General features: G+C 38.0%; 2 protein-coding genes across 2 annotated transcripts; both read right to left on the bottom strand.

Moving 5' to 3' along the window:
• Positions 1–2,349: 2,349 nt before the first annotated feature.
• Positions 2,350–5,429, bottom strand: c1orf52.S (chromosome 1 open reading frame 52 S homeolog; the record flags this gene model as incomplete). Its single annotated transcript, NM_001095774.1, is given in 3 exon segments — positions 2,350–3,580; positions 3,986–4,193; positions 5,131–5,429. Coding segments are annotated over 3 exon segments (516 nt in total). The 3' UTR covers positions 2,350–3,533.
• A 3,535-nt stretch (positions 5,430–8,964) lies between these two features.
• bcl10.S (BCL10, immune signaling adaptor S homeolog) lies at positions 8,965–15,951 on the bottom strand. Its single transcript, XM_018260683.2, has 3 exons — positions 15,750–15,951; positions 11,234–11,522; positions 8,965–10,606 (listed from the first exon to the last, which is right to left on the bottom strand). The coding sequence occupies exons 1-3, from the start codon at positions 15,807–15,809 to the stop codon at positions 10,233–10,235; spliced, it is 723 nt and encodes a 240-aa protein (XP_018116172.1). The 5' UTR covers positions 15,810–15,951; the 3' UTR covers positions 8,965–10,232.
• Between the last annotated feature and the right edge of the window lie 11,930 nt (positions 15,952–27,881).

Raw genomic sequence — 27,881 nt, 5'->3', positions numbered from 1 at the left:
GGGCGGCATAGGTGGACGGTGGTAGCCATCCCAAAGTTAATTACAGAAGCAAAAGTATTCTCCAACAAGAATCATGCCTAAATGCACTACATCAATCATCTTATTATTATCTGGCAGAACTAGATGTGTGGTTCCACCTAGAATAGGCAGGTACCCGGAGCAGGAAGGAGTCTTTCTATAGGATGCTCTTGCATCAACTGAGCAACTCACTCTGTGGGCTTGGCAAAAGTTTTATTGTACTTTGTTTGAAAATTCACAGCTCCCTAAATAATAAATGAAAGGATTTCCAAGAGTTGTAGTCCAGCAACAGTATTAAGGTAACTAACATTAATACACATTTAGCATCAATAAAGTCTTTCCTCATTAACCTGGCAAATAACAAGCGGAACCCTCATTAGCCAAATGTCCAGCCTATTGTTTCCTTTAGTTGCAGGACTGGCATCGAGCAGTAGACAGCACATCTAAAAGTCTGTTAATTAGCAGGCTTCTGCTGCTTTGTTGCAGGAGTCAGAACCAATAGTGCAGAGTATATGAAATATGAGTTTTAAAAAGGAGCAGTTTAGTATGCTTTGAGCCTAGTAGGGACTGAACCCTTAAATGTCACTGCCATTAATACACTTTGGGCCTAGATGTGACTGAACCCCTAAACAAGTCATTGCTGTTAGTACACTTGGTCCTAGGAGGGGCCGAGTCTTTAAACGTAATTATATAAATTTTAGTATTGATGTTTCACAGTGGTGGAGCTTTGGGTTCAGATTCTTGCCACACTCATTCTGTTTCAATGGCAGCTGTACAGATCTTTAACAGACAATGCTGGAGAGGTGATGTTCACACTTGGAGACCTTTGGTTACCAGACTTTCCATAACCTTTATATCCTGTGATCTGCTCAAAACAAAGGCAGGATCCCATAACCATAAAAAATGATTCCCTTTATCAGTCTGCCAAATGTCTACTACAATTCAGTCATGAATTTTCCTCACCCCACACCCGAGTAAGATGCCAGGGAATTGCACTTACAGAATGACTTACCCTTTTCCCTCCAGAACCCAGGATAAAATATTCAATAATACATACCTATAGGAGGTCATTTTTATCCTGCAAGGCAACCAAATTCCACTCCTAAAATGGTCTTTTCATGAAATATACTATAGGCTAGAGGACAGGCATGGAGTTGTTGATGAGATCCCAACTACAAACCAGTTTTTTCCTTATTAGGGCTCATCAGCGTTTCAGGTTTTCAAATCAGCCTATTTAGTGTTGAACTCCACTGAAACATTTTTTATTTTGCACAGCCCATTTACCCAGTTTTTATATTTATACTGAACAATTCCTTTAAAATTGAGCCAACTCTCTAACACATCATCTTCTGAGACAGCAGGTGCTATAATACAGGGCTGAACAGGAGCCTGTGGAGAGCCTGGGTAACTTCAATGCAGAATTAGGGCTGTATGATTTATTTTAAAGAGGTAAACAGAACAGAAACCCATTAATGGAAAGAAAATATCTATAAATCTTTCCTGTCAATTGATTTATTCTTAAAGCAGACAGTAATTTTACAGACATAAATTACCTTTTCAAATACAAGGAGCCTTTTTTATCTTTATGCAGGTTTGGGATCCGTTATCCAGAATGCTCCGAAAGCCTGTCTCGGATAGACACCATTATAATCAAATAATCCACATTTTTCAAAATGATTTCCTTTTCTCTGTAATAATAAAACAGTACCCTGTACTTGATCCCAACTAAGATATAATTAATCCTTATTGGAAGCAAAACCAGCTTTTTGGGTTTATTTAATGTTTACATGATTTTATAGTAGACTTAAGGTATCAAAATCTAAATTATGGAAAGATCCATTATCAGGAAAACTCCAGGTCCCGAAGATTCTGAATAACAGGTCCCATACCTGTGTTAAAGTGGACCTGTCACCTACACATAAAAAACTGCATAATGAAAGTCCTTTCCAAATTAAATATGGAACCCCAAAAAATGTTTTCATTAAAACATCCATACCTGTTATAAAGGTGTTTAAATATCTAAACTGTCAATCAAATATTACCTGCCCCGCCTCTTTGCCCGTGGCATAGAGGAGGGGCAGTCAATTACTTTCACTTTCCATTCAGCACTTCCTAGATGTCACTGCTCTCCTCACATTCCCCCTTCCCTTCTCAGGCTCTATAATTGTGTAGGGCACTGCGCATGGACATTAGGTCCCCCATTCTGGTTCATACACAAGATTTTGGGGTGATACACAATTTCCCTTAATAACCATGTCCACAAAATGGCAGCTGCCTGCTTGCTATGATTGTATAATTCCAAAACAGAAGGAAACAACATTTAAATAATAAATACAGTGTAAGTAAAGTTTATTTTGCTCAACTAACATGATAGAAAAGAATTTGAAATTATTTCTTAGGGTGACAGGTCCCCTTTAACTGATTGAAATTTCCATATACAGTTAAGGAATATCACCTATACTAGGGATTTATACGGTTTAGTTCCCAACATGTAAAAATACAGTATAAAAAATATTTCAGAAAGAAACAAAATTATACCCTTGAAAATACTATTGGTAAAGCTTTTATCCATTGAAAATGTAGTTACAGTTATTTACAAAACTTACAATTCTAAAATTGCCACAATATACCATTATAATAATTTACACTACAAAGGGTAGTTCGCATTTCAAAACCGCTTTTGTTAGTTATTAAATAGTAAACCTGAAAATGGGACCTTGTGCAACACCTGTTTAAAAAAACTGTGTCCAACAGCGGTTTAAAAAAACTGTATCAGCTAAGATAAAAACAGTTAGTGACCCCTAATGAAAGTAGGGATGCAACGAATCCACTCTTTTCGAATACTTTGCGAAAGATTCGGCCAAATACTGAACTGAAATTAGGGGTGGGAAGGGGAAAAAATGTTTTACTTCCTTGTTTTGTGACAAAAAGTCATGCGATTTCCTTCCCTGCCCCTAATTTGCATATGTAAATTAGGATTCGGCAGAAGGATTTGGCCGAATCCGAATCCTGGATTCGGTGCATCCCTAAATGAAAGTGAAATATTGAGCTTGAGTCTTCGAAAAATAAAAAAAACAGTGAAGTCACTATTTCTGGCGTACTAAATAAAAAAGTTGAAAGGTGAACTTCCCCTTTAATGCAGGGTTTCATAAACGGTCCTTTATAAAAGGGTTCTAGCACAGTATTGAAAAGCAAGAAGAAACAACTGTACATTCATTAGTTCATAGAACAAAATATTGCTAGGTGGGACTCTTTAAAAGTACGTTCACCAACATCAACATACTGCAGTCCTTCAGTAAAAATGTGCGCATTACACATCAATTTCTATGGAAGCAATCTTATTTGTGCTTTATACCTATGTATGCAGTGTTTACATTACAGATACAAGTGAATTTCAAACACACACACACAGTAATTGAATTCTTCCAGTAAACATCTGAAAAATGGTCTTTTAGCATGTTCCTGTAGGTCGTGTCTCCCATCTTCAGATAGATCACACTCAAAAACAGCCTGGTTCAGACTTTACGCTTTTTTGTAGCAAATGCTTTCTCTTGCTCATCATCTGGAAAACAACAAGCTTTGGTGATTGCCAGGCAATGCTTGCATGAATACATTAGCACTCTAAGTGTGCTGAACTTTCATTGTCAAAGAATAACAATGAACACTATTGTTAGCAATAAAAGCAAGATTCAGACTACTTTGATACTTAGGAATTGAATTATGTGTTATATATTGGGAATTGAGTTATGCATTAAAACACAGTAGCGGTCATCAATGAAGGAAAAAGCTACTACAATGCCAAAGCATGCATTGGGGGAATAGCAGTAACAGCCAGCAACATATGTGAATGAATGCTTTGAATTAATGGGCTGCTGCCATTCGCTGAAGATCATTTCGTGCTGTCCAGCAAAGTAATAGGTACTGCTTTGAAAGGCAAACAATTAAAAATATTGCATAAAGATTTTACCTGAAGGTGGAGAATCTTCCTGAGCTTCTTCCTCTGGTAAACACTTGGCTTGGTTTGCATGTGGTGCATCGTCACCATTGTCTTGGTACACGTTAGACCATTTGATAGCCATGTCCAGCTCAGGGGGCGGTGCTTTCTTCTCGGCTACTTGGTAGGACTCTGGTGGTGGGACAGCATTTGTCTTCCATATGTTAAACTCTTTAGCAGGCTGTGACAAACACAAGAAATCCAGAATATATACAAATATATGGACACAGTTCATAAAGTCACAAAAACCTCCAAAAACACACACACAGTATAATAGAATTTACCATGGTAAGAAACGTCTACAAGTGCCACATATGGATGCAGCTTGAGCATCAGAGATTCTACGACCTCTGCTCGTTCTTGTGTCTGAACTCACAGTCACACTCTTGGCCTGGGTAAAAATACATGGAGTGAATTTTAGCACACAATGCATACTGATGCATTACTGTGGCAAAATCTGCTCTGTGGGGCTCATTTATCAACACTGGGCTAATTTGCCCATGGGCAGTTACCCATAGCAACCAATGAGTGATTAGCTTTTTAAAGGCAGTTGCAAGTAGAACAATGAATGCAACCAGCTGATTGGTTGCCATGGGTTATTGCCCATGGGCAAATTTGCCCAGTGTTGATAAATGACCCCCTGTGTGTATATGAAGCCAGGCTGATGCTTTGCAGACACATGAACTTGCAGATCACATGATTCTAAGCCTGGGGTTATACACAAGCCGAGAATGAGCCCCTTGTGGCCTGTGCTAATTGTGGAAATGTAACATAGTATGGTCCTTGATTCCAGTGAAAGATGTGTGAAATGAATAGGGCTTGTGCTAAACCTACTTTCACTACTTATGGCAACCATGTTACTGCCCCGAGAGCCACATTCCCAGCTTCATAACTAGTAAAGCCTCCATTTTAAAAAAACAACAAAACAAAGCAAACTGGAGCATGCAGGGCCCTCAGTGCTGATCTGTAAAGTACAATAATGTAGATAAAATGGTAGTCAGTCTATTTATACAAGTGTTATCGTGCTGTTATCTTGCTGCTTGTTATAAACTGCAAATCCCTATCTCCACAGCAGAGCTACTGTTTCAGGTCAGCTGACTGGGACAATGTCAAATTACCTCTTCCGGGGCCCGCTTCACCCTACTCTCCCAGTCTATCTGCTTGTTGAGTGGGTTGTAGAGGAAGGCGGGGCGAGAGACACTCCGGAATAGTTCGTCCGGCCCCGGCAGCTTTTTCGCTTCGGTGGGAAAAGGCCGCTTCGCTGCGCGGTTCTTTGCGTTTTCTGTTTCTTTCTCTTCGTCGCTGCTTTCCGAATCGGAGCTGCTGCTGCTTCCATAAGCAGCAAAGTAGCTTAAGGGATCTTTCTCTTCAGCAGCCATGTTTGAATTAATCCAACTCTTAATGTGCGCCGTCTAATGCTCCCTCTGAAACACCAACGCTGGCAGTGGTTCCGGCTCTCTCACTTCCGGCTTAGTCGGTGGACATGTAGTTTTTAATTTAACTCTTTATATTCAAATCTCGTGCTAGCCAGTTAAACACCACTTCCACGTGTCACATTAAACTTACATTTGATAGACTTTTAACCTTCAGCAGATGTAATGTGGCTGCTAGCTTCCCATCCAATATATTATATTTTATGTGGAAATATGTCTATGAGGGTTATTTATTTTTGTTAATGTACATTTTCTTTGTTCTTAAATTTGTGTTCAATATATATGTGCATAAACATTTGCAAACGTTGTTTTTTTAACACTGATACGTGCAGACCTTTTCTGGAAAACAAATACCGGCCTTCCTATACCATACCTCCCAACTGTCCCTTTTTCGGAGGGACAGTCCCTCTTTTGACAGCTCAACCCGCAGTCCCTCATTTGTACTGGAAAGTCCCTCTTTTCTCTGCACTGAACAGCCAGAAAAAGAAACAAAGTTTCTCACTTAATTGGCTTTTAGCAGAGAGCCCAGAACAGCTAACAGGTGCAAATAAGATACTTTGTAACAATTTTGAGACACAAAAACACAGTTTAGATAAGGAGAAATATTTTCAAACTTTCATAACCTGCCAAATTTTGTAAAACGAACATGGTAATTAGGGGGTGTGGCCACAGAAAGGGGTGTGGTCCAAAAAAATTTTTGTCCCTCTTTTTACTTCCAAAATGTTGGGAGGTATGCTATACATTTATCTTTTTCCCCTATTAATAACATTGGGCTCAACCATCATTTTTACCGGCCAGGCTGGTAGAATACCAGCCAGGCGGCAACCCTATGTGCAGTTAGGGTTGCCACCTGGCTGGTACAAATGATGTTTGATCCCAATGTTATTAATAGGGAAAAAAGGTAAATATATAGGAAGACCGGTATTTTTTTCCAGAAAAGGTGGCAACCCTACGTGCAGTAGATGTTTACTACTTTTTTACTTTCATAACATTTAATAAACATCATGCAATTTGGCCAGGGGTGGGCAGACTTTTTCATTCAACTGGATACCTTGAATTATAAATAAAGTTGGTGCATAAGGCAGGCAGCTCTGCAGTCTGCACAAATAATTGCAAATAGTGCTTTTTTTTTTTTATTAGTTGTCTTTTGTAAGATGTAGAGCCAGGCAAGTTTATAAGAATAAAATTTAAATAAATATAGTATTGTTCATAAGAAACTTTTTTCTTTCATTGTACTCTAAAGTATTTCACAAATTCATGTGACATAGCATGCCTTCAGCTCTCCCAATTTAAAAGATACCTTGGCCCACCCAATACACAATCCCATCTTGTCCAATCATGCGCTTGTGACAGGGTTGACCAAGATCCTCTTCATACATGAAGTTCAGCAATGTTTATTACTACACACTGGCTCAGTGTTCGTCACGAAACCAATATAAATCCTCTGGTATAAAGTGATCCAGCATCTTTGTACCTTTACATTGTTGCTTCAATTGCTGTAACTGACTTCACCCATAGAAAATCTACTTCATGCTCTGGTTAAAAGAGAACTAAACCCTAACAAGGAATAATGCTAAATATCTAATATTTTATGTAGTGAACTTATTGCACCAGCCTAAAGTTTCAGCTTTTCGATAGCAGCAATGATCCAGGACTTCAAATTTGTTACAGGGGGTCACCATCTTGGAAAGTGTCTGCGACACTCACACATGGTTGCCACCTGGCTGGTATTTTAACGGCCGATGGTTGATCCCAATGTTATTAATAGGGAAAAAAGATAAATATATAGGAAGGCCGGTATTATTTTTCCTGAAAAGCTAGCAACCCTACACTCATGCTCAGTGGGCTCTGAGCATGTCAGAAGCTTAGCTTAAGGGTTGTTGCACATTATCAAGCAGAAAATAAGGTTTGCTTGTAATAAACGCTGATGCTACAAGGCTGATTATTACCTTATGATGCTAGTTACACTGGTTTCTGTGCTGCATGTAGTAATTATCTGCATGAGTTACAAATCAGCCTTATATTGTGACTTTTCTATTCTATGTGTACTGTATATTTTGAGCCGGTCCCTAAGCTCAGTAAGTGACAGCAGCACAGAGCATGTGTAGTGAATCAGCAGAAAAGAAGATGGGGAGCTACTGGGGCATCTTTGGAGATTCAGATCAAATCTTTACTTCTAAAGGGGTGCGGTTCCCTTGGGCTGGTACAGAAACCCAAAACATAATGAACAACATTTATAGCTACTTCTTTAGTTAAGCTTTACTTCTATAAGCACATTTTATTTGTTTTGTAGAATTTAATGTCTTGACTGCCCACTATTCATGAGTTTTTGTGTCATTTTTGTGTATATAATTCTGTTTTTGTTGGGCAGGGGTTGGTATACTTTAATAACCACCTCGTTAGCTCCTGTTACTTATGATAAATGAAATAATCAACCCTTATCAGTTTTCATGTAGATCAAACTTAAAGGGGAAAAATTAAAATGTAATATAAGCTTCTGCTATGAAAGGGAGCCCCCCTAAAATACATATTTGACGTACCTGTCAATCAAAATCTGACCCAGAGAGAGTGAAATACTGAAGACTAACTTGATTATTTCTTAAACAGTACAGAAGTTTTAATTGATTATATTTAAAAAGTACCTTATTTCGGTGAGATGAAGCTTATATTATATTTTCATTTTTGCGATAGGTCGCCTTTAAATTATAAAATAGAGAACAGCAACAAAAGTGAGTGAATTTGTCACAAGAATATCTTTCCAGATATAGAAACAGAGCAATGAAGAATGAAGAGATAATAAATATAGATTGCTGCACTCTGCTTCAGCTCTAGCAAAGTCAAATGTCTTTAGCTACCACTAGGCGGAGCATTACATTTTTTTTAAAGATTATAATTATGAGCTCTATGGGTCAGTTAATAAACCCTGAAATTTATTAATGCAAATATCAATTATTTATTATAATATTATTAAAAGCAGACAATTCAGTTTGTTTGTCAGTTAATTGTGTTCATCAAATTTCCAATGTCAGTGAATCAGTCAAACTTTGATAAATCTGCTCCTATTTGTTTTGCACAAGACTACCTCAGGTTCCAGCAGCATGGGCATTAGCAGTCCATACAAAAATGTTTTATGTAAAAATATATAAATGATGTTTTACAATTCTGTCTCCTCAGCTCTGTAGCATCTCTGGTGGGCAGCAAACTGGTTTATACTATTTCTGCAAAGAAACACTGTTCCCTGCTGATCTCTGCCCATGATAAAATAGTAATAATTAGTATTCTGTAAGTCAAGGAAGATAGCGTAATGAATGAAAATGTAAAGAATATTGTAAGTAGGAAAACATCTCATATGGAAAATGTTCCTTTTTATTTTTCCATTGATATCCTCCATGGTAGCCACATGCACTGGCACAGAAAGATAATGTAATAAAAAATACGATTGCACCAGGTCGCATAACCCAATCTAATGTTAACTTTCAAATTGTGACTGGGAAATGCTACCTGCTGATTGGTTACTATGTATAACTTGACCTAGTGCATATAAAGATATTATATTACAGCAGCTCACAGTTATCAAAACATAGCCCAGAAGAAAATATAAATCTATAAAAAAATTGATGGATAAAAAGCCAAATTAAAATAACATCTAGGCAAATTAAATAGTACATTTCTAATAAAAAAAATAGTAATATGGCTTATTAAATGGAGGCAGGGGGTCTGTACAAGGAAGAGGGCCCTATAGCTTGTTTACTGGGTCATATGTACAGCCCTGTACAGAGAATACTTTAGACACGGCACACAAGTTATATGTAGATTTATATATATAAATCTGTGTTGTCAGTGTTAAGAGCTAAACTGAAAATACATAAAACATTTTAGGAAATACAATATTTATTAGCATTGACATAATTATTCTGTGTAAAGCTGGACATTCACAGATAGATTGTTACCAATCTCTAATTAAAGGAGACCTTAGCAATTTTTAAGGAGACCTAAAACTTATAAATGAATATATGTAGAAAGATATAGTTTATTTACTGAACATACTGCACCAGTTTAAAGTTTAATCTCTATAACAGTAATGATTTAGATATTCTAAGTTGTGGACAGAGGGCTACCGTCTTGGATTTTGTTAGGAGAGTCATTGACGCGCAGATGCTCAGTTTGCTCCGGGTTGAGAAGCTTAAGGGATGTCGTAAATCATTAAGCAAAAAATGAGGTTCATATGTCATAGAAGCAGGCTTGATTATTATTCTGAGCTGCCATGTAACGAGATTCCAAATTAATTACTAATCAGCCTTGTATTGTGAATATAATATAATCTATATATGCGGTATATTATAATTTGGACATTTTTTCATATATAACAACTTATGATTCAAGCACAAGGTTAAAATGATCAGTAATAAATTACACAGTGGTTAAAACATTTTGTTTTGGTCTTACTTGTCCTTTAAAGAAATTTGTACATATCCAGCAAGATCAGGAATATATTTATCGATTACTTACTAACTGTAAGATGTTTTGCAAAATAGGCAGATATATAAATATCCCACACCTTTCAGAGAACCATATATTGATTATAGTGGTATAATTTGTATAAATCAAAGTTTTTAGAATGGTATGCAGTTCAGCTATACATATTATTTACAACATCATCTTTGTTTTACAGGTGACAATTTCTCCAAAGTCAAGATTCTTACATTTTTCAAAATTGATGGGATTGAGTGATAACATCTACAAGAATCATTCTGTGATATTGTCTACCAGTGGGATAAATGTCATTGTCATGCTTCATAAAAGGAACTGGACCTCAAAGGCAAAAACTGATTGTCAATTGGAGAGTTTGCTAAGACATTATCATTTTCAGTTGGAAGGGCTGTAGGCAGAGGAGGGGCACCAGGCTCTCCAGGTTTGGGAAGCTTAGAGTAGATAGAACCACTTTGCCTGCTGTTCTTTATAATTGCCTTATCTAAAAGAGATTTGTTTACCGACGTCTGTGAAGCATTTAAAAGAATAGGAAGACTAAATTCCCCTTCGGGATGATAAAGAAATGTAGATTCAGTTTCAGGTACCAAAAGTTTATCTTCAAATGTATATTGTCTTGAAAAATCCTGTGATGATCCATTTAGTGTTGACTCATAAGTGCTTAAACTGCAACCTAAAACAGAAGTAGTAAAAGCAAAAAAGATTAAAAAAACAAAAAAATAAAGGTTGAAATGCTAAAATACTTTACTTCTGCCTGAGACTGTGGGGCCGACATAATAACAATGACATTTCTATTTTTGACACGAATCTCGAAAAATTTGTGGTTTTTCTTTATTTCTTAAAAGGCTGATGCAGATATTCAGCCCTTAGGCAGGTGATTATTTGAACAACTTCCTAGTCTAGCCAACCATTAAATGCACTGAAAAGGCAGCTGAATACCGTAGGTCCCACAGGGGAAAATCTGCTTAAAGGAAAACTATACCCCCAAAATGAATAGTTAAGCAACAGATAGTTTATATCAAATTAAGTGGCATCTTAAAGAATGTTACCAAACTGGAATATATATTTAAATCAAAATGACCCTTTTACATCTCCTGCCTTGACCCACCATTTTGTGATGCTTTGTGTGCGGCCTCAGAGATGAATCCTAGGATCCCAGGAGGCAGCCCTTATTTTTTAAAATGGTTTTCTAGTTTTTTTATCGCTTCCACTTCTAACATATTTTCTAAATTAGTTTCTTAAACAAAATTCAGTGTTTGTATGAAAATTTTAAACATAGTCAAGGGGAAAGTATCTTTACCTCTACATGAGTCCAGTTTTTTGTTTTTGACTCTAAGTACTTTATCGAGTATTTTTGCTATCAGGAAATCCTGTGTTTCTTGTAGTCGTATTGATTCAATTAAAGCATCGAGACCCTTGGGGTTTTTGGCTAATCGATCTAACAAATCTCCTGCTCTTCGGCGACTTGTTGTTTGGCACATGATTTCTTCAGTATCATCTCTGTTTAATATTTTTTTTGAACGCAAGTAATCAAAATGTCTTTCTGCAATAATCTTTTCACAGAGGTAAGGCCGTAAAGATTCAATAGCCTGAGAAGAGAAACAGAAAGATTGGTTGAAGCTTTGCACATGAAACTTTGGGCCAGTTCAGTTTGGAGAGAAAAATTATATCAAGGTTTATCCCATGAAAACAGCATCGGACTGCGAGGCATGGGGCCCACCAGGGAAGCAAACTCAGGCCCCCCGCAGCATCAAAGTCCCCCCTCCTGAGCCGCAAACCCCCTCCGGCCCCCCGCGCATACCATTTTATTCTTGTGGCCGCAGCAGGGCCAGGTAGAGAGGATTAGGAGCAGTGCCATAGTGCAGGGACCCGGTCTGGGCCAGTGGGGCCCACGAAGGCCATGGCCCACCGGGTTTTTTCCAGTATCCCGTTGGCCCAGTCCGACCCTGCATGAATCATAATTGAAGTCTATGGACAAATATGGAATTTAATTAAGTATGGTCATTGTATCGAATCTTGCCCATTATGTTTTATCAACATTCTGGAAACACAAATCAACTCAAATGTTTTGTTTTCTTAACAAACACATTTTAGTTTAAATTGTCAACTTTGTTTGGGATTTTGTAACAGTTTAGAATTTGACTAATGAAAAGCAAACCCGGGTTTTTATCTGCTGACTGAGATAGATGTTTGTTGGGGATTCTGGGTTCGATAAGGCCTCAGTAAAGAGTTCTACCCTATGGGGACCACACCCTTACAGAAGTTGGCAAACAAGGACCAAGTGAATAGGGTTAGAAAGCAATCGGATAACTGTCACAGCACATTCTAGGAACATAAGTTAGCAAGAGCAGGCTTGTGCTCTGGTTTAGGATTTATACTTGGAGGTAGCTCCCCCTAAGTAATAACTGCCCTTAAAAAAAAGGGACCACATTAAGAATAGGAATTCAAGCTAGTACTCTACGTCCATTCACCAACAGATTTCATTGTTCATGATGACATTTTTCTATCTGTCCAATCGACCGTTGAGACAATTTTAACTGAACAATACGATTGTTTGACAGTAGGTGATGTGACAGTAGGCAGACAATTTTATAAAATTATTCTAAAATTGGTTGTTTCACATAAAAAAATCTGCTTGTGTATGGCCAACTTTAAAGTTGCATTTTACAGGCTGTCACTCTGGTGCCATTGCTGTGCTCTGTACTTGAATATTGTTGTCATACATCTACCTTAAGTGTCTGTGAGTTGTTTGAGTTCGACAATTTATTTTGTTTGCCTGTTCTTCACTACCGCGGACAACATTTTTCTAAAAATGCTTTCCCTCCGCAATATTGTAATGGAAAAACATATCAGTCGCTTTGGCTTTCCCAACAATGATGTGTTCAAAGGGGTTGTTCACTTTCAAGTTAACTTTTAATATGTTGTTGAATGGCCAATTCCAAGCAACTTTTCAATTGGTCTTCAGTATTTATTTTTTAGAGTTTTTTTTTTAATTATATGGCTTCTTCTTCTGACTTTTCAACTTTGACATGATGGTCACTGACCCCATCTAAAAAACAAATACTCTGTAAGGCTACACATTTATAGTTATTACTACTTTTTATTACTCATGTTTCTATTCAGACCCTCTCCTAATCATATTTTAGTCTCTTATTCAAATCAATTTATGGTTGCTAGGTTAATTTGATCCCTAGCAACCAGACTGCTGAAATTGCAAACTGGAGAATTAAAATCTAAATAACTCAAAAACTACAAATAATAAAAAACGAAAACCAATTGCAGATTGTGTCAGAATATCACTCTCTACATCATTTGAAAAGTTAATTTAAAGGTGAACAACCCTTCAAGATTTAATACAATGGTATGTATAGGGTTTTATTGTCTTTTTATAGCAAAAAAAGTAGTAATTCTAACAGTATCACTGTTAGAATTTTAAGAATGAATATATTAGAAGCTGAAAGTTTGAGGTGCTAGATTTGTGTATAAATAATATCCCTTGCATGCACATGATCAGGGACTCTTGTTTTATCAATGCAGGTTAATGTCTGCTCCTTCCACTATTTATTTTCTTTTATACCACCTGTGGTTTTATGTTGGGTCTATGAGGGGGTTTTAAGTAAAGTGATGGAGTGAATTATGCTTGGAAACATTTTATGCTTGAATTTTGGCATCACAGCTTGTAAGCAAAAGCAAATCTTTAAACTAAATGTAACATATAAGTAGGGTTGGCAGTGCTCCATGTTTGCCAGCTAATGGCCAGTTGTCACCGTGACACTGTGGCTTTAAAATTAATTATCTCACAGTTGCTTCTCTCTGTATAAACTACACAGGGGGTTATGTCTGTATTTAACTGCACAGGGGCTTTTTTATATATCAAAATTGGTACAGTAATTTATCTCTCTGTATAAAATAGTAAAGGACCTCCCCTCCAACATCCTGGCTGATCTGCTACATGAAGGTCCTTTGTCCAGCCACAGTCTGTAGAATGTCTTTATTTGCTGTGTAAAAAGCCAGAGTGAGAAACCTGTACTTTGCATGGCCATAGCCTAGGACACAAAGGTAATAAATTCACTAGCATTGCTGACTTTATTGGAATATAGACAAAAAGACAATTTACTAGGTAATCCCTCAAAACAAATCCTGGAAAATATAGATATGTTACTCCATTTGCAGGACAAGTAGAGACATAACCTCAACAAGCCACCCCCCAAATAAAAATTCCTGACCCCCTACCTGCCCACCCCGCCATCTGAGTCTGAAGTGGCCGGGGAGGGAAAACTACCCTAGGCCTCCCTGCAACTGTGGGGTATCCTGTATGCCAGTTATACATTTTATTGCCAGTTGGGAAACCTTTGGACAACTCTAGTTCTCCAATGGAAAGCCTTCTATAGCCAAAACCAATATGTCACCCTCTTTTCCTGAGTCTGCCTAGTTTATTCTGTGTCTGCACCCAGAGCCACTGTTTTGGCCCAGGTGCAGACAAACATATCAGGAATACAAATAAGTATTATGGGGCAAATTCACTAACCTCCGAAAATTCGCCAGCGACGGCTTCGCTCACAGCGCATCACTTCGCCAGGCGTAGATTCGCCAGGACAAAACTAATTCACAAAAATCCGAAATTGCGTCCAGGGCGCCTAACGCTTGCGAATTTGCGCTAGCGTTACTGCGCCAAGCGAAGCAAAGTTGCGCTAGTGTTGTTTAATTTGCATACGGAGGGAAATTAAAGTTGAATGGACACATATTGCATTACATACATTACACTACACAAGCCCGGGAAACCTTAATAAAATAAAATAGAGTTGTTATAATGCCCTACACATGAGCCCAGTGTATAGTTTATGTGCCATATGTTAGGACATGTAGGGGGAAGAGGGTTACCCCAAAACATTTTTTATGCTTTTTTGCAGCCTATCACCTTGAAAAGAGGAAAAAACGCCAGCGTTTTTTGGGACTTTTTCAACTATTTTTTGAGGAAGTCCTATCTACTCTATTGCACTTCTCCTGGTGGTGAAGGCAAGTCTGGCGCAAGAGGTAATGTCCAGTAAAATCTGCATCTTAGTGAATTAGCGTAGTTATGTCCAAGTTATGTCCAAATTCGCCAGGCATTAGGGAGCGAAGTACCGCTAGAGTCTCATTTGCTAGCGAAGTTACGCCAGCGTCCATTAGTAAATCTGTGAAGTACCGAAATTACGTCACGCCGAATTTTCGCCTGCGTTAGTCACTTCGCTCTTTAGTAAATTTGCCCCCATGTGTCTACACACAGGCCGAAGCAGTGGCTCTAGGTGCAGACACACATGACTGAAGATAGATGCAGAGAGGCTGTTTCTCACATGGCAAGGAACAATATCTACAGTATGTGCATTGTACTTATTGCTGTTACAATGGTGTGTATAGCACTGTACAGTCTGTACCTGAGCTGTTACTGTTTTTCTGTTCTGCTACCTATCACATAATTACAGAGAACTCTTTATAGTAAGGGGGTAGGGGAGGCATTTGTTGCTTCCTGCCCTCTACAAACAGACTATTAAAGGAAAAGCACAGAGAATGTTGTGCAATAACATCACTTTGCTGAGCAGAAGCCAGCACTTACTGTACATACTCTCTGTAAACTGCTGTTCTAACCTTGCTTGTTGGGTTACAGTCATATATCAAGGCATAACTCTATTATCTGTAATGTGAAATAAAAGGACACTGGTCTGACTGCTGTATCAGGTGAACAGATTCATTTCACTAATCGTAAAAGGAAGTAGAAATCTTTTATGTTTCGATACCAGTAACTTCCTGCTCTAAGTGTACAGCACTGTTCTACTTACATCTTTTTTAACTTCAGCCATCTCATCATCAGTGAGTTTGAATGTGTTCATCTCTGTCATCCCCTTCCTGGAGCCCCTGCTAAGCTAAGCACCTTTACGGAGGTAAACAGGTATTTTCAGGAAAAGTCCCGTAAATGCATGCACAAAGGTTAAAGAGTTCAGAAACTCTGAAGTTGTTCTTCCTGTGAAGCCGCCAATAGAATTTGACTCTATACTTCCTTGTATTTACTAGTGATGTGCCGTCTTACATTTCCTGCTCTTTTCTATTAGCTTTTTTGCTGTGCATTTGTGTCTGGTGTTATATTTCTCTTGTGATACAGAAAAATGCAAAGAATGGTATTAGTAGACTAGTAGTAGATAGCAGTGTTTCTCCTCATTCATAATACTGCACGTGTCTGAACATAATATTGATTTATTTAGTGTTCTTCCATCTAATGAAAACTAAAAATCTTAAATCTGCTAATAATTATGTAAATATAGAATAACCCCAATAGGATTGTTTTGCCACCAATATGGCCTTTTGCAGCATAGTAAGGATCAAGTGTGAGATACGATTTATTATAAGAGAGAAATAAGAAATCATTTTGAAAAATTAGAAATATACACTTAATGAAATTTTAAGCTTTCTGAATATCAGTTTTCCAGGTAATGGATCCCAAACCCATGTTACAGATGTTGCCTATTTCACTGGGTTAAACTGGAAACACATTTCTAATTTTAAAATCAACTTTTATAAAGCGGTGGTCGGTGGTGTACCTGGACGGGACCCCCCCTCCAGCAAAAAGCAAAAAACCTTGAAGGAGGCAGTAGCTCTAGGGTTCCCACAGTAATCTGCGTACATTAACACTGTGCCTGTGGACTTGTGCCTGAAAAAAAAGGTTTTCGGGGGTTGTAAAACTAGATATATCCCACAGAACCATGGTGTGAGATGTCACAGCCCTGCCCACAACATGACCAGGCTGCTTGCCAAAAGGAACAGGCCTGTCTTCTGACATCATGGCTCCACCCCATATGTAAACAGCTCTGGTGAAGATATCATTTTCAAAAATTCAAACATCAAAGATTTTCAGTGCAATTGCATTTGATTCACATCAAAGTACATGTGCAACTGTGTGCATTTTAGCACATCTGCCACATCAGGCAAATTACCACCTTGTGGCTGCAATTACACTAGAATTCTGTGAAAAAACTCATTATTGTAAAAATCATATGGAAGAATGTAATATATTTTGCAAAAAATGTTCACAAAGGCCATCGCGAACATTAGCGACCATGTTTTTTGTCCGATTGCAGACCTCAAAACGTTTGCAGCCAAAAGGCTTTTGCCAAATTAATCAGATGAAAGTGAGTGCTTAGAAACGTATTGGTAAGCACAACTTTCGCTTGTTTGTTATAGTTTATACATGAGCAGTGACCAGCTCCATGTTGTACCTCCCACCCTTTCAGCTATAGTCAGGTGATCCCAGTGGAAGCCAATAAAAGGGCAACCATGTTTGGGAGTTTTAACCTTGAAAGCAGGTAAAACTTAGTCCCTTTGTAAAATGGATAATGAAGCAATAGAATGCAGTGTAGAACTGGCCAGATATGGGATGACCTTGATGTAGTTGGCCAGCTTAAATATATTGCAATATATGGACAAACAATCCCTGTTTTGTTTAAAGGTTAAGGCATTTTTTAGTAGCTTAATGCACAAAATGTCTCAATGTCTTAACTATATTGATTATGGGTTGAGTGCAGAGGACTTCTTGTATTTGTCTAAATGAGCTTTGTGGTCACAGCCTCGTTGCACCTCCCTTAATGGTTTAAAAATGAATGGTGAGCACAACTTTCAGATTGGTTATCCAAAGACATATATTTTCTTTCACAACATCCTTTTCGACCTGTGTTCTATACTTTGCCCAAAAGCCACAAAAATTCACTGAGACCGCCTGGGCCGCCCATTATATCTCTTAATGGATCTCTCATTTGAGGGCATAGCCAAATTTGTGGATTTTGTGCTGCAACCCTGTGTACAGATTATGACTAGTTACTTGAAAAACACTAACGAATTTTTGAGGATAATACACAGTGTCAATTTTTCCAGTGGCAGAGATGGTTCCTCTATACCTGTATTCCACATGAGGCAGGTATAGAGGCAGTACAAGAATTAATTACAAATAATGAAATGTAAACAGGGCCTCCTGTTGAGTTCACATTATCTTTACTCAGATTTATTTTATACAATAATTATTTTATGTTTTAGAACCAATACTTTTTACAATGTACAGGGACAGAAATGAGATTGAAAGTTGTCCCTAAATATGCAATGCTTATATGCATAAATTTGAAAATGATTGCATTTTAAGCCACCCATTGTTCAGACGCTGTGGTGCTTTATACAGATGGTTTATCAATGATATATTTTTCCTGTAGCAAGGCCCTGTGAACAAGTTGGATGCTTGTGGAGCATTTAAATAAATTAGATAGCCCAATAAAGTTATCAGCTGATTACAATTTGCAAAGTATGGATTTCCTAGATGTAAACATTTACAAGGGCAATGTCAGTTTACGGACTTATATTTATTTGAAGGCCACTGAAAGGAACACATTGTTACACTATTGGTGCTACCACCCCAGACATATGATTTTAGACTCATTAGCCAAATCACAGATGCAGAGTGTGGTTCGCATTGATAGTGATACAACAAAGAGGGAAGAAGATTTGACTGAAATGTACAATACACTCCTTGATAGGGGATACCCTAGGTAACTGGTATTGGACACTAAGGAGTGGGCCCTTACCCTTAATCGTGAGGAGGTTTTGCAGGAGCTAAAAGAGAGGGGAGCTGCCAAATATACTGCTGCTGGCTAGGATATACAGTATATTATATTAGTCAATTTGGGAAAAATTCAGTATTTGTACAGCAACACATTTTGAAACATTGGGCAATTGTGGCTGCTGATGAATCTTTCTCTAAAAAGTTGTCCAAAAGGCAACGGTTTATAAGTTTTCAGGATGTATTATGTGCAGCATTTTGATACAGGGCTCCTTTTTTACACATCCCCCTACAGACATAAGGTATAATATAAAGCAGAGAATGTCATTTGACACCTCTATGTTTGTCTACATAATTAAATGTCCTTGTGGACTAATTGTAATGTAAGAAATTCCAAACCCAGAATAAACCTGGTTTCGGCTCATGCTTCTGCCTATAACAGCCACCTTTCACTTCGGGAGGAGCCATCCGCTACTAAGATGCCACCAGGTCCTAAAATGAGAGAACCAAGGAGAACGTTCTGGGCAGACAAGGGAATCAAATGTGTACAGAAAGGAAGGGGAATAAGACGCATATTAGAGAAACAGTTTGGGTCAGAACCAACAGTCAGTGCTGCACAGCATCAGGAACCATGAATGTAGTCAGTATAACAGGCTGTGGTTAAACCTAACAGACGGTGCAGTAAAAAATCATGAACCAAAGGACTAGTTCAGATCACAGGCCAAAGTCAATACCAATCAGTAGCAAGGTACCAACTCAGAATCTGGAGAGTGGTCAGAAACAGGCATGGGTCAGTACAAGCAGCAAATTAGGGACAGGCAAGGGTTTAGAATGGAGATCAGTACAAAGAATGCACCCAGGAACTATTAAGACAATAAGAATTGGTATGGGGCAACTTTAACTTTAAATATTTAAATTTTTGTGCCAAGTGAGATGAAGTCACATAGTGCGGCAAAGTTAAAGATGCCATCGTTAGTCCTGCTTGTCAAACCCGGAAGCAGCAGCTGCACATCAAAGAGGAGGCAACAAGTGTCCACGCAGTGAGTGAGGCTGGTGTCTCTTCCACCCCACTAGACACCAGGTACCTTCACATTACCTTCCCCTCTAGAGAGGGGCCCTGGACCCTAGGCTCAGGAAATTTTGCATGAAATTGTCTTATAAGCCGATCAGCCCTAACATCAGAGGCAGGAACCCAAGATTTCTCCTCAGGACCATAGCTTTCCAGTGTACCAGATATTGAACTTTACCTCTAAAAAAAGGCGAGAATCCACTAATCTCTGTACCAAATATTGAGGCTGAACTTCCACAGAAAGCAGAGGAGGAGGAGAATGCTGTCACACAGCTCTGGCAGGCTTTAACAAGGAATCATGAAAAGAGTTAGAAATTTTAAGTTCATGGGGCAGTTCTTAACAGACAGTACTGGGATTGATGACCTTGGATACTGGAAAAGGGCCAATGAACTTTGATCCTAACTTCAGGACTTTCGGCTTTCTAGCAGATAACCAGACCCTATCACCCACCTGATACCCAGGAGACACCCTACAATGCCAGAGTATCTCTTTTGGGCAGCTACAGCAGACGATAAAGAGTTTTGCACCTTCTATTAAATCTTAGACAAGTAATCAACCAACAAGTAAGCAGGAACATCTGAGGAATGACCAGATCAACCAACAAGTTAACAGCAGGAACATCTGAGGAATGACCAGAAAATGAAAAGGCTCTCAGGTGATAGCCAAAAACAGTAAAGAATGGAGACTGAACAGTAGATGAGTAGTATTATTGTAAGCAAACTCAGCCCATGGTAGAAAGTCTGCTCAAAGTGATTGATTATTGGAAACGTAACATCTGAGATACTGCTCCAATGATTGATTTGTTCTTTCTGTCTGGCCATTCCTCTGTGGATGGTAAGTCAAGGAGAAAGACACCCTACGAGAATGAAGATTTTAGTGAGTGAGAGTAAACTGTCTCTGGATCTTGCAGTATTTGCAAGTTAGAGATGGTGATTTGGAATGTGGGAATTGGTTGAGACATGTGAGTATTCTCTTGCATGTGAATCTTTGGTGTACAGATTGAGCCTTTATTACTAGCTTCAGCCTTGGTAAGTGAGAGGGGTTGCTTGTGGAATGAATAAAGAGATCGATGTGGGCCAGGGCCGAAGTGCCAAAGACCAGAAGCCACACCGAAGACTCCAAAACTCCACCAAAGACTCAAAGCCGCATCAGCAACCCGAAGTTGAAGCCCTGAAGCCACGAATAGACCAGAAACGAAAAGACTCAAAGTTGAAGTCCTGAAGCCACAAAAAGAACCAAAGCTATGAACCGAACCGAAGGAAACCAAAGAAGCTGAGGAAGAACCTAAGGTAAGTTCCACTGAACACCAATGTTTTTTTTTATCTTATTAAACCCAGGAGCATATTTATATTAAGGCATCTGAGGGCCTGTGCCTAGGGCGGCAAGTTTTGTGGAGGTGGCCCTCGGGTGCCTATAAATTTATTTTATAAAATTAAAAAAAAAAATCGTCCAGCATCTTCCATGATTTCCATAGCAAATGCATCGAAAGAGCTGAGGGGAGGGTGAGCGGTAGGTGGCCGGGTTGGTCGGTGGAAGTGATGCCATGTGGACACGGCTCACGTCACATGCACATCGTATGGGGCATTGGACCTAAATACAGCCCTGATTGAACCCCTGGCCACCAATGTTTTCAAAAATATTCTATGGGGCCCCTGACCACCAATGTTTTTGTAAAAACTTTTATGGGGGCCCTAGTGCAATTTTTTATGTATTGGGGAGGGCTGACCACTAATGATTTTTTTAAAACTTGTAGGGGGCTCTGACCACCAATGTTTTTTTCAAAACTTTTATGGCAGGCCCTGGCAGTGCATAAGAACACTATCTTTGATACATAATTTGGTAATAGTTAGTGCTTAAGAACTACTTTTTCCGCCTTTATTAGTACCGTGAGGCATACCACTGACTTTATTAAGATTAATCAATTAAGAAATTGTCATATCTTCCTAAGAACATTGTGTGGACCTGAAGTGTAGAGGGACAGCCTTTCGTGTGTATTGTATTCAACAAACACATATGGGCATATGGGCATATTTATTATGCTGTGTAAAAACAAAATGTGTGGTGTATTTTCCTGCTGCTTTTTACACAGCATAATAAATATGCCCTTAGTCATAGGCTCTGACAAAAAACACAAAAAACATAAGGCTACCTCCATGCATACCTAAAATAATGTCCACTTGAGTGCCTGCTCTACATCTACTGTATATTGTTGGATCTGCTCCCATAGCTGAGTTTAAACACACTAGAATCTCCTTGATAAAGGAATCTTTAATTGTGGGGTTGGCATACATATAACAATATACTGACTTTAAGGGGCACATTCACTAAGCTCGGGTGAATGAATAGAGGGAAAAAAAACCTCGAATTTCGAGGAGTTTTTTGTGCTCCTTGACTATCGAATTGGCGTAAATTAGAGAAAAAACACTGCGACTATTCGCCGATTCGATAGTCGAAGTACTGTCTCTTTTAAAAATCATTCGACTGCCTACTTCGCCAGATTAAACCTACCGAATTGCTTTAAAAGCCTATGGGAAAGTCCGATAGGCTTTTTTTTCTAAGTTTTTGATTGAATAAAAAGGCATTCGATCGAATGAAAATCCTTCGATCGAATATTCAATAGCTCGACTATTCGCCAGGTGAATATTCGCCCATTCGACTATTCGCCAGCACGTAAATTCGCCCGAATTCCCTATTTGATTCTATTCCCCAGTCGAATTTTGAGGGATTTAACCCCTCGAAATTCGACCCTTGATACATCTGCCCCTAAATGTTTGTATATCACTGTATATGATTTAAGCTTTTGTCTATATAAAATATAATTTTGCAAACGTAACAAATGGCACTTGCTGGCTTGCTTAGTGGTGGGCATTGATTTCATTATATTGCTTTTATTATACTGAACAATTAAGTAGTAAGATGTATGGGGAAAGGACAGTTCCTACATAAAGTTGTTTCTTAAAACAGTGTATCATATGTTTTGGTATATATGCAGTATATTATATAAATAACTTGCTATACAAATAAAGGATTATACGTGGACTTTTGCAGCAGATCCATAAAGACAGAATGACATCCATGCACCATCTAGTGACTAATCTGGGTACTGACTAATAGAGTGCTAATTCTGAATAATGCTGACAAAAATGTTGTGTTCTAAGCGCAGATTTCTATAGAGTTAGTGGCAAACACTTAGAACAAAGACTATTTTAATATTAAAGGTTAAAATATATAGATAGAAAAGAAGGGAGAAGGCTGAACTTTGGCCAACACTGGTGATAATATTGGGATAAAATGAGTGGACCTCTTACAATGAGTGGATAACTGGTGGCATATCAGGGCTAGTGACAAGTCTGCTAGTGGCCACCCCCTATGCCACATTCTAATGCAGCAGTTTCTCCTGCACTCAAAGCTAGGGTTGCCACCTTTTCTTCAGACCTTAATCATCTAATGACACAAGGGAGAGGGGTGGGTCCAAAAGTGGGGTATTCATGTTGCAGGTAGGTGATAGCTGCATCAGGCACTCTTGAACAAAAGACAAAAAGTACTAAAATCTAAAAAGACTACTTCCTGTGTTTCATCCTGCCCCATGCGTTGACCTTTATTTAGAAACAGATATTAATAAAGAGATTATATTAAATATATATATATATATATATATATATATATATATATATATATATATATATATATATATATATATATATATATATATATATATAGGATAGTTTTGTAAATATTTATATGTCTGAACCATATTTTGTCTTATTTATCCTTGTACATTTAGTATTATAAACTACCATATTATAAAAATTGTTAGGAATACCTAAATGTAGGAACAGATTCCAATTCCCTGATACCACTCTCTTTTTTTGGGGAGACATATCAAAAATTACATACCACCCATACCTATGCATCCCTTTAGGTTTTAAGGTTATATATAGAAATGAAACCCATATGCAGAAGGTCTCTCCATTCAGAAAGACAAAGCAATGCCCCTAAGCCCAGCAGAGTTTTTTGGCAGCTGCTGCAGATCCCTCACCTGCTGACAATAAGGTATGGTGCCATCCTAAAAAGAGGAGCTTTTTCACAGACAGGTGCACTGCACCAGATTTAATTTAACTCATAGTGAGATGTCGACCGTCAGAATTCCATGGGGGTCATTAATAAAGTTTGCACGGCGCATATTTATCCACAAATGGTTGCATTGCCCATGGTTTTTACTGAACAGTAAAATATTGCACTGCTGTGCACATCATGGTTCCGTTTTTGGCGAATTCTCATTGCGAACAAATTTTCGCAAATGGCTCACAAATGAGATGGGAGTGTGGCCACTGTGTGAGGCAATTTGCAAAACTGTTTTACTTATTTTCTATGCCACCAAAGTTGTGGCTTAAGTGTCTGCATAAATATTCACAATTTGCGATTTTTGCCATATTTAAAAAGCTCTTATGGACATTCGCAATCCAGCTTTATAAATATAACTATGCGCAGGGTAAATATATTCAATGTGCAAACAAATCTGCCCTGTGCAAAGTTTATAAATGAGCCCCCATGTCTGTTAGAGTATGAAATATATACAAATAAAAAGTGACTGCAGCTGCTCGGTGCATTGATCAGGTGTTATTTTATTTCTTCACTTTCATGTAATACTTGTCATTGTTTCCCCATTGTAAAAGGCTATAAAATACACAGATGTCTGATCCCAAGGTCTTTTTCTTTTGTGCAAAATGTTATAGGAAGTGTCCTGAAGACTAAACAGCAGTCTATAACACTTAGGGGGTTATTTATCAAAGTCCGAATTTATCTCAATATTTTCTGTTACAAACTCCGATCAAATCCAGTTGGGTATTAAACGCTTATTTATTATTACATTTTCCCGAAAATTTGTTTTGCGGGAAAAACATTTCATGATTTTTTAAATTTTTTTTCATCCGATTTCCATCCATCCATCCATGATTTTTTCGGAATTTTCACCCGAAAACTCAACACATCAAAAAATCATTGGGCTTCTCCCACTGACTTACAGAATATGCAACCTCGACAGGTCTGATTCGGACTTTTCCATCCTCTGGGCTTAATAAATTCTGAAAAATTCATGATTTTTTTAAAAGTCGGATTTTATAAAATAAAATCACAAATGTTTCATGATTTTTGCATTCGGAGTTTAGTAAATAACCCCCTTAGACATTAGTTGGCATTGGGCACTGACAGTGACAAAAATGTTAGGAATTTTCCAAAACAAGGTAGAAAATAGGTTAAAAATTAAATTTAGTAATTACAGAAGTAGTAAAAATGTTTAACCTTTAAAACTGGGAATGAAATTCCCATTTGTTACTACAGTACATTTCCCCTAGTTGTTTTACTTTTTCTATGCTTTGTGTCAGTAATGCAGCATAAACACAATCCTAACCACTACACAAGGATCTTTTTACATTTATTTTATAAAGTGTAGAAATCAGCTTTGTGCACAAGTAGTGGTTTTGAATCTTTGTGACCCTAATGTTCTCTTTAATTGTTGACACTATGGCAATTTAATTTGGTGTAAAACATAGTTTCCATTTTGCATCAGCAGATAAGTATTTGTGTGCAGTTTAGGGCACCCTGTGTTCAATCTCACAATAATTAAATATAACAGATGTCAATCAATCTGGTTAGCCATGAGATTTTATTTCATGTTATCATTTAGGGAAGAGGAACGGAGGTTTAGAATAATCCAGGATCAGATCATTATCTCCCTCATGACATGGGTTTGGTTGACATTAGGAATGCACCAAACCCTGGGGAAAAGATTCGGCTGAATGCCAAACCTTATCCAAAGTGGCGCTGGAAAATGGTGATTGACATTTGTATAGGGTTCAGATTTCATTTTACCCTGCTCTTGGATTTGTAGCTGAATTCTGCTTAAAAAAGGCTCAGATTCAGCAGACTCTTGAACTGAATCCGGGGTTCATTGAATTGGTATTGTCACATGATATAGACTTGTATATAGGCTCAGACCAGAAAAAAGGATGAGATAATGGCAATTCTCCAAGGCTGGGACTCATTAGAGTCTAAGCCCATCAGGTGATCCTCTCTTAGGCCAGACCTTTGCTGCTCACCTTTCAAAAGAAAAGCCCTTAGGAACCTTGCAAGCGCCACCGAGCTTGACAAGAGAGAGTTCAGAAGTGAGAACAATTTCGGGAAATGTTAGTGTACAGGCATACTGTATTATTCTATAAACGAAGTAAATCTACATTTTTGTAAAGATATAAAAAAAAATATGCAGAGGCACAGTAAAATCTAATTATCATGTTTGTGAGAGATTCAAAATAAGGTGGCCCCACACTGATCCGCTATGGGGTTGTAAAGAATACTCACAATTCATCATTTAAAACTTCAGAAAGTACAGAGTGTTTTCCTGCCATTGCAGATGTGAGTAAACATATTTATATGGCTCAAAATGAAAATGGGGCAAAACCAAATTTTTTTGGTGTATTTCTGGTGTATAAATTCAGCTAGCAAATGAATATCCACCCCCCCCCCCCACACCCACACCCACACACACATAGTATAGATAAAAGGGTCCTGAGCACAAGCATTATTACTATAAAACACTTGTATAGACAGACAACAGGGCTGACCAAAGTGATACCATGCACCATCTGGAAGGTCAAAAGCTAGACCATCAGTAGAAGCTATTTATACATCACATATAATGGATATTAGACACAAATGTTTAATTTAATGGTGTAAAGACATGAGAGAGTCAGTGCAAGACATGAGAGAGTCTCCAGGGTGGCCAAGAGCTCTGTACTTTAACAAAAACACACCATCAAGGGAATGGGTTAAAAGATTGTCTTCAATATGTACAAATTCATAGCCTCAGTGTTCAATAGTAAAGCCTTGGTTTTGCTGCTAAAAAGCAGATCTCTGTGTTATATATACGCTAAGGTTCCTGATGGATAACCATAACCATCTGCAACTTTTATAGGCAATCAGAGTAATAAATGCCCCATATTATTTTGTGAACGTTGCTGTGTTTATATTTGTATCATTGCATAAAAGTATGGATACAGCTATAAAATGAGCAAATGAAGCTGTGTGTTTGTTGCTACTCTGTGGATGTCTCTTTGTGTGTAGAGCAGGGATCTGTACTCAGTGGGGCTCATTTATAAACAAAGGACTTCTGGGCAGTAACCCATGGTAACTAATGAGTGATTATCAGCCAATCCGATTTGTTGGCATGGGTTACTACCCAGGTGTTTATAAATGACCCCCGTTTGCTCTGTTGTAGAGTAGCCTGCAGATCGCCCTCTGCTGGTCCTGTCTAGCACCGCACCTGTACGCATGGATTTTTATAATTCTGCTTAACAAATTCCAGAAGTTCCTGTGTTCTGAAACCCATAAAGAATTGTAATAATAAAACAAAAGCATGACGCACATGTGCTGCCATTAATCAGCTTTCTTGTCCATGTTCTGTAGCTTCAAGCAAGCAAGCCTGTAGTTCACTTTGTTATAAAAGAGCTATATTGGTTGCACATGACAGCGCAGTCTGCTGGATTCTGTCTGCATGCATTCCAACTTTGATTCCTCTGTCAAACATCAAATGCAACCTTCCATTCCTGCTTAATTTCCTGAAAGATATATATATTTGAAGAGGATGTAAGGCTGAGTAGTTATCACATTACTCAAAGACATGTTTAAAGACAAAAGGAAATATAAAATAGTCTAAACATTTAAAAGTGTTTTGTTCCTGGCTTGATATTTCATTGCCTTCGTTTTGTAAGATGGATTATGTGATATTACTTTGTGATTGTTCCAGATACACTGTAAATTCCATTGCCTACTGTGCTATATTATCCATGGTAATAGCCCTTGTGGAATAGGGACATTAAGCACTTGCGGTATGTTTTTCATAGACTTTACCATGATTGCTGTGGATACCCCGTCACACCATGTTTCCTTATTGGATGATGAATTCCTTATTGAATTTTAATCTCGTTTCTTTCAGTGGTGTTGCCATCGTTTATTCATGTTGCTTATATGATTTATAATGAGACCTACATTAGGTGATAGATCTCCTAATTTGTAGCTCGTGCAAGCTAGAGTTTTTAAGTGTTGTTGTAAATCTTAGTGTGACTGGTATGACAAGCTTGCCACCCACAGTCTAAGGGGCATTAAAAGTTGGACCACAGAATTACAATTTGCTTTTTACACTTGCAATTTTAGACTAAATGATTGCAAACTGAAAACATTAAGGGGGTTATTTATTAAAGTCCAATTTTTTCTCTTTGGCCTTTTAAAGGGGGAAAACATTTTTTTTTTTC

This window comes from Xenopus laevis, chromosome 4S (genome assembly GCF_017654675.1).
Source record: "Xenopus laevis strain J_2021 chromosome 4S, Xenopus_laevis_v10.1, whole genome shotgun sequence".
Lineage (NCBI taxonomy): Eukaryota > Metazoa > Chordata > Amphibia > Anura > Pipidae > Xenopus > Xenopus laevis.
This window is presented reverse-complemented; position numbering and strand designations above follow the sequence as displayed.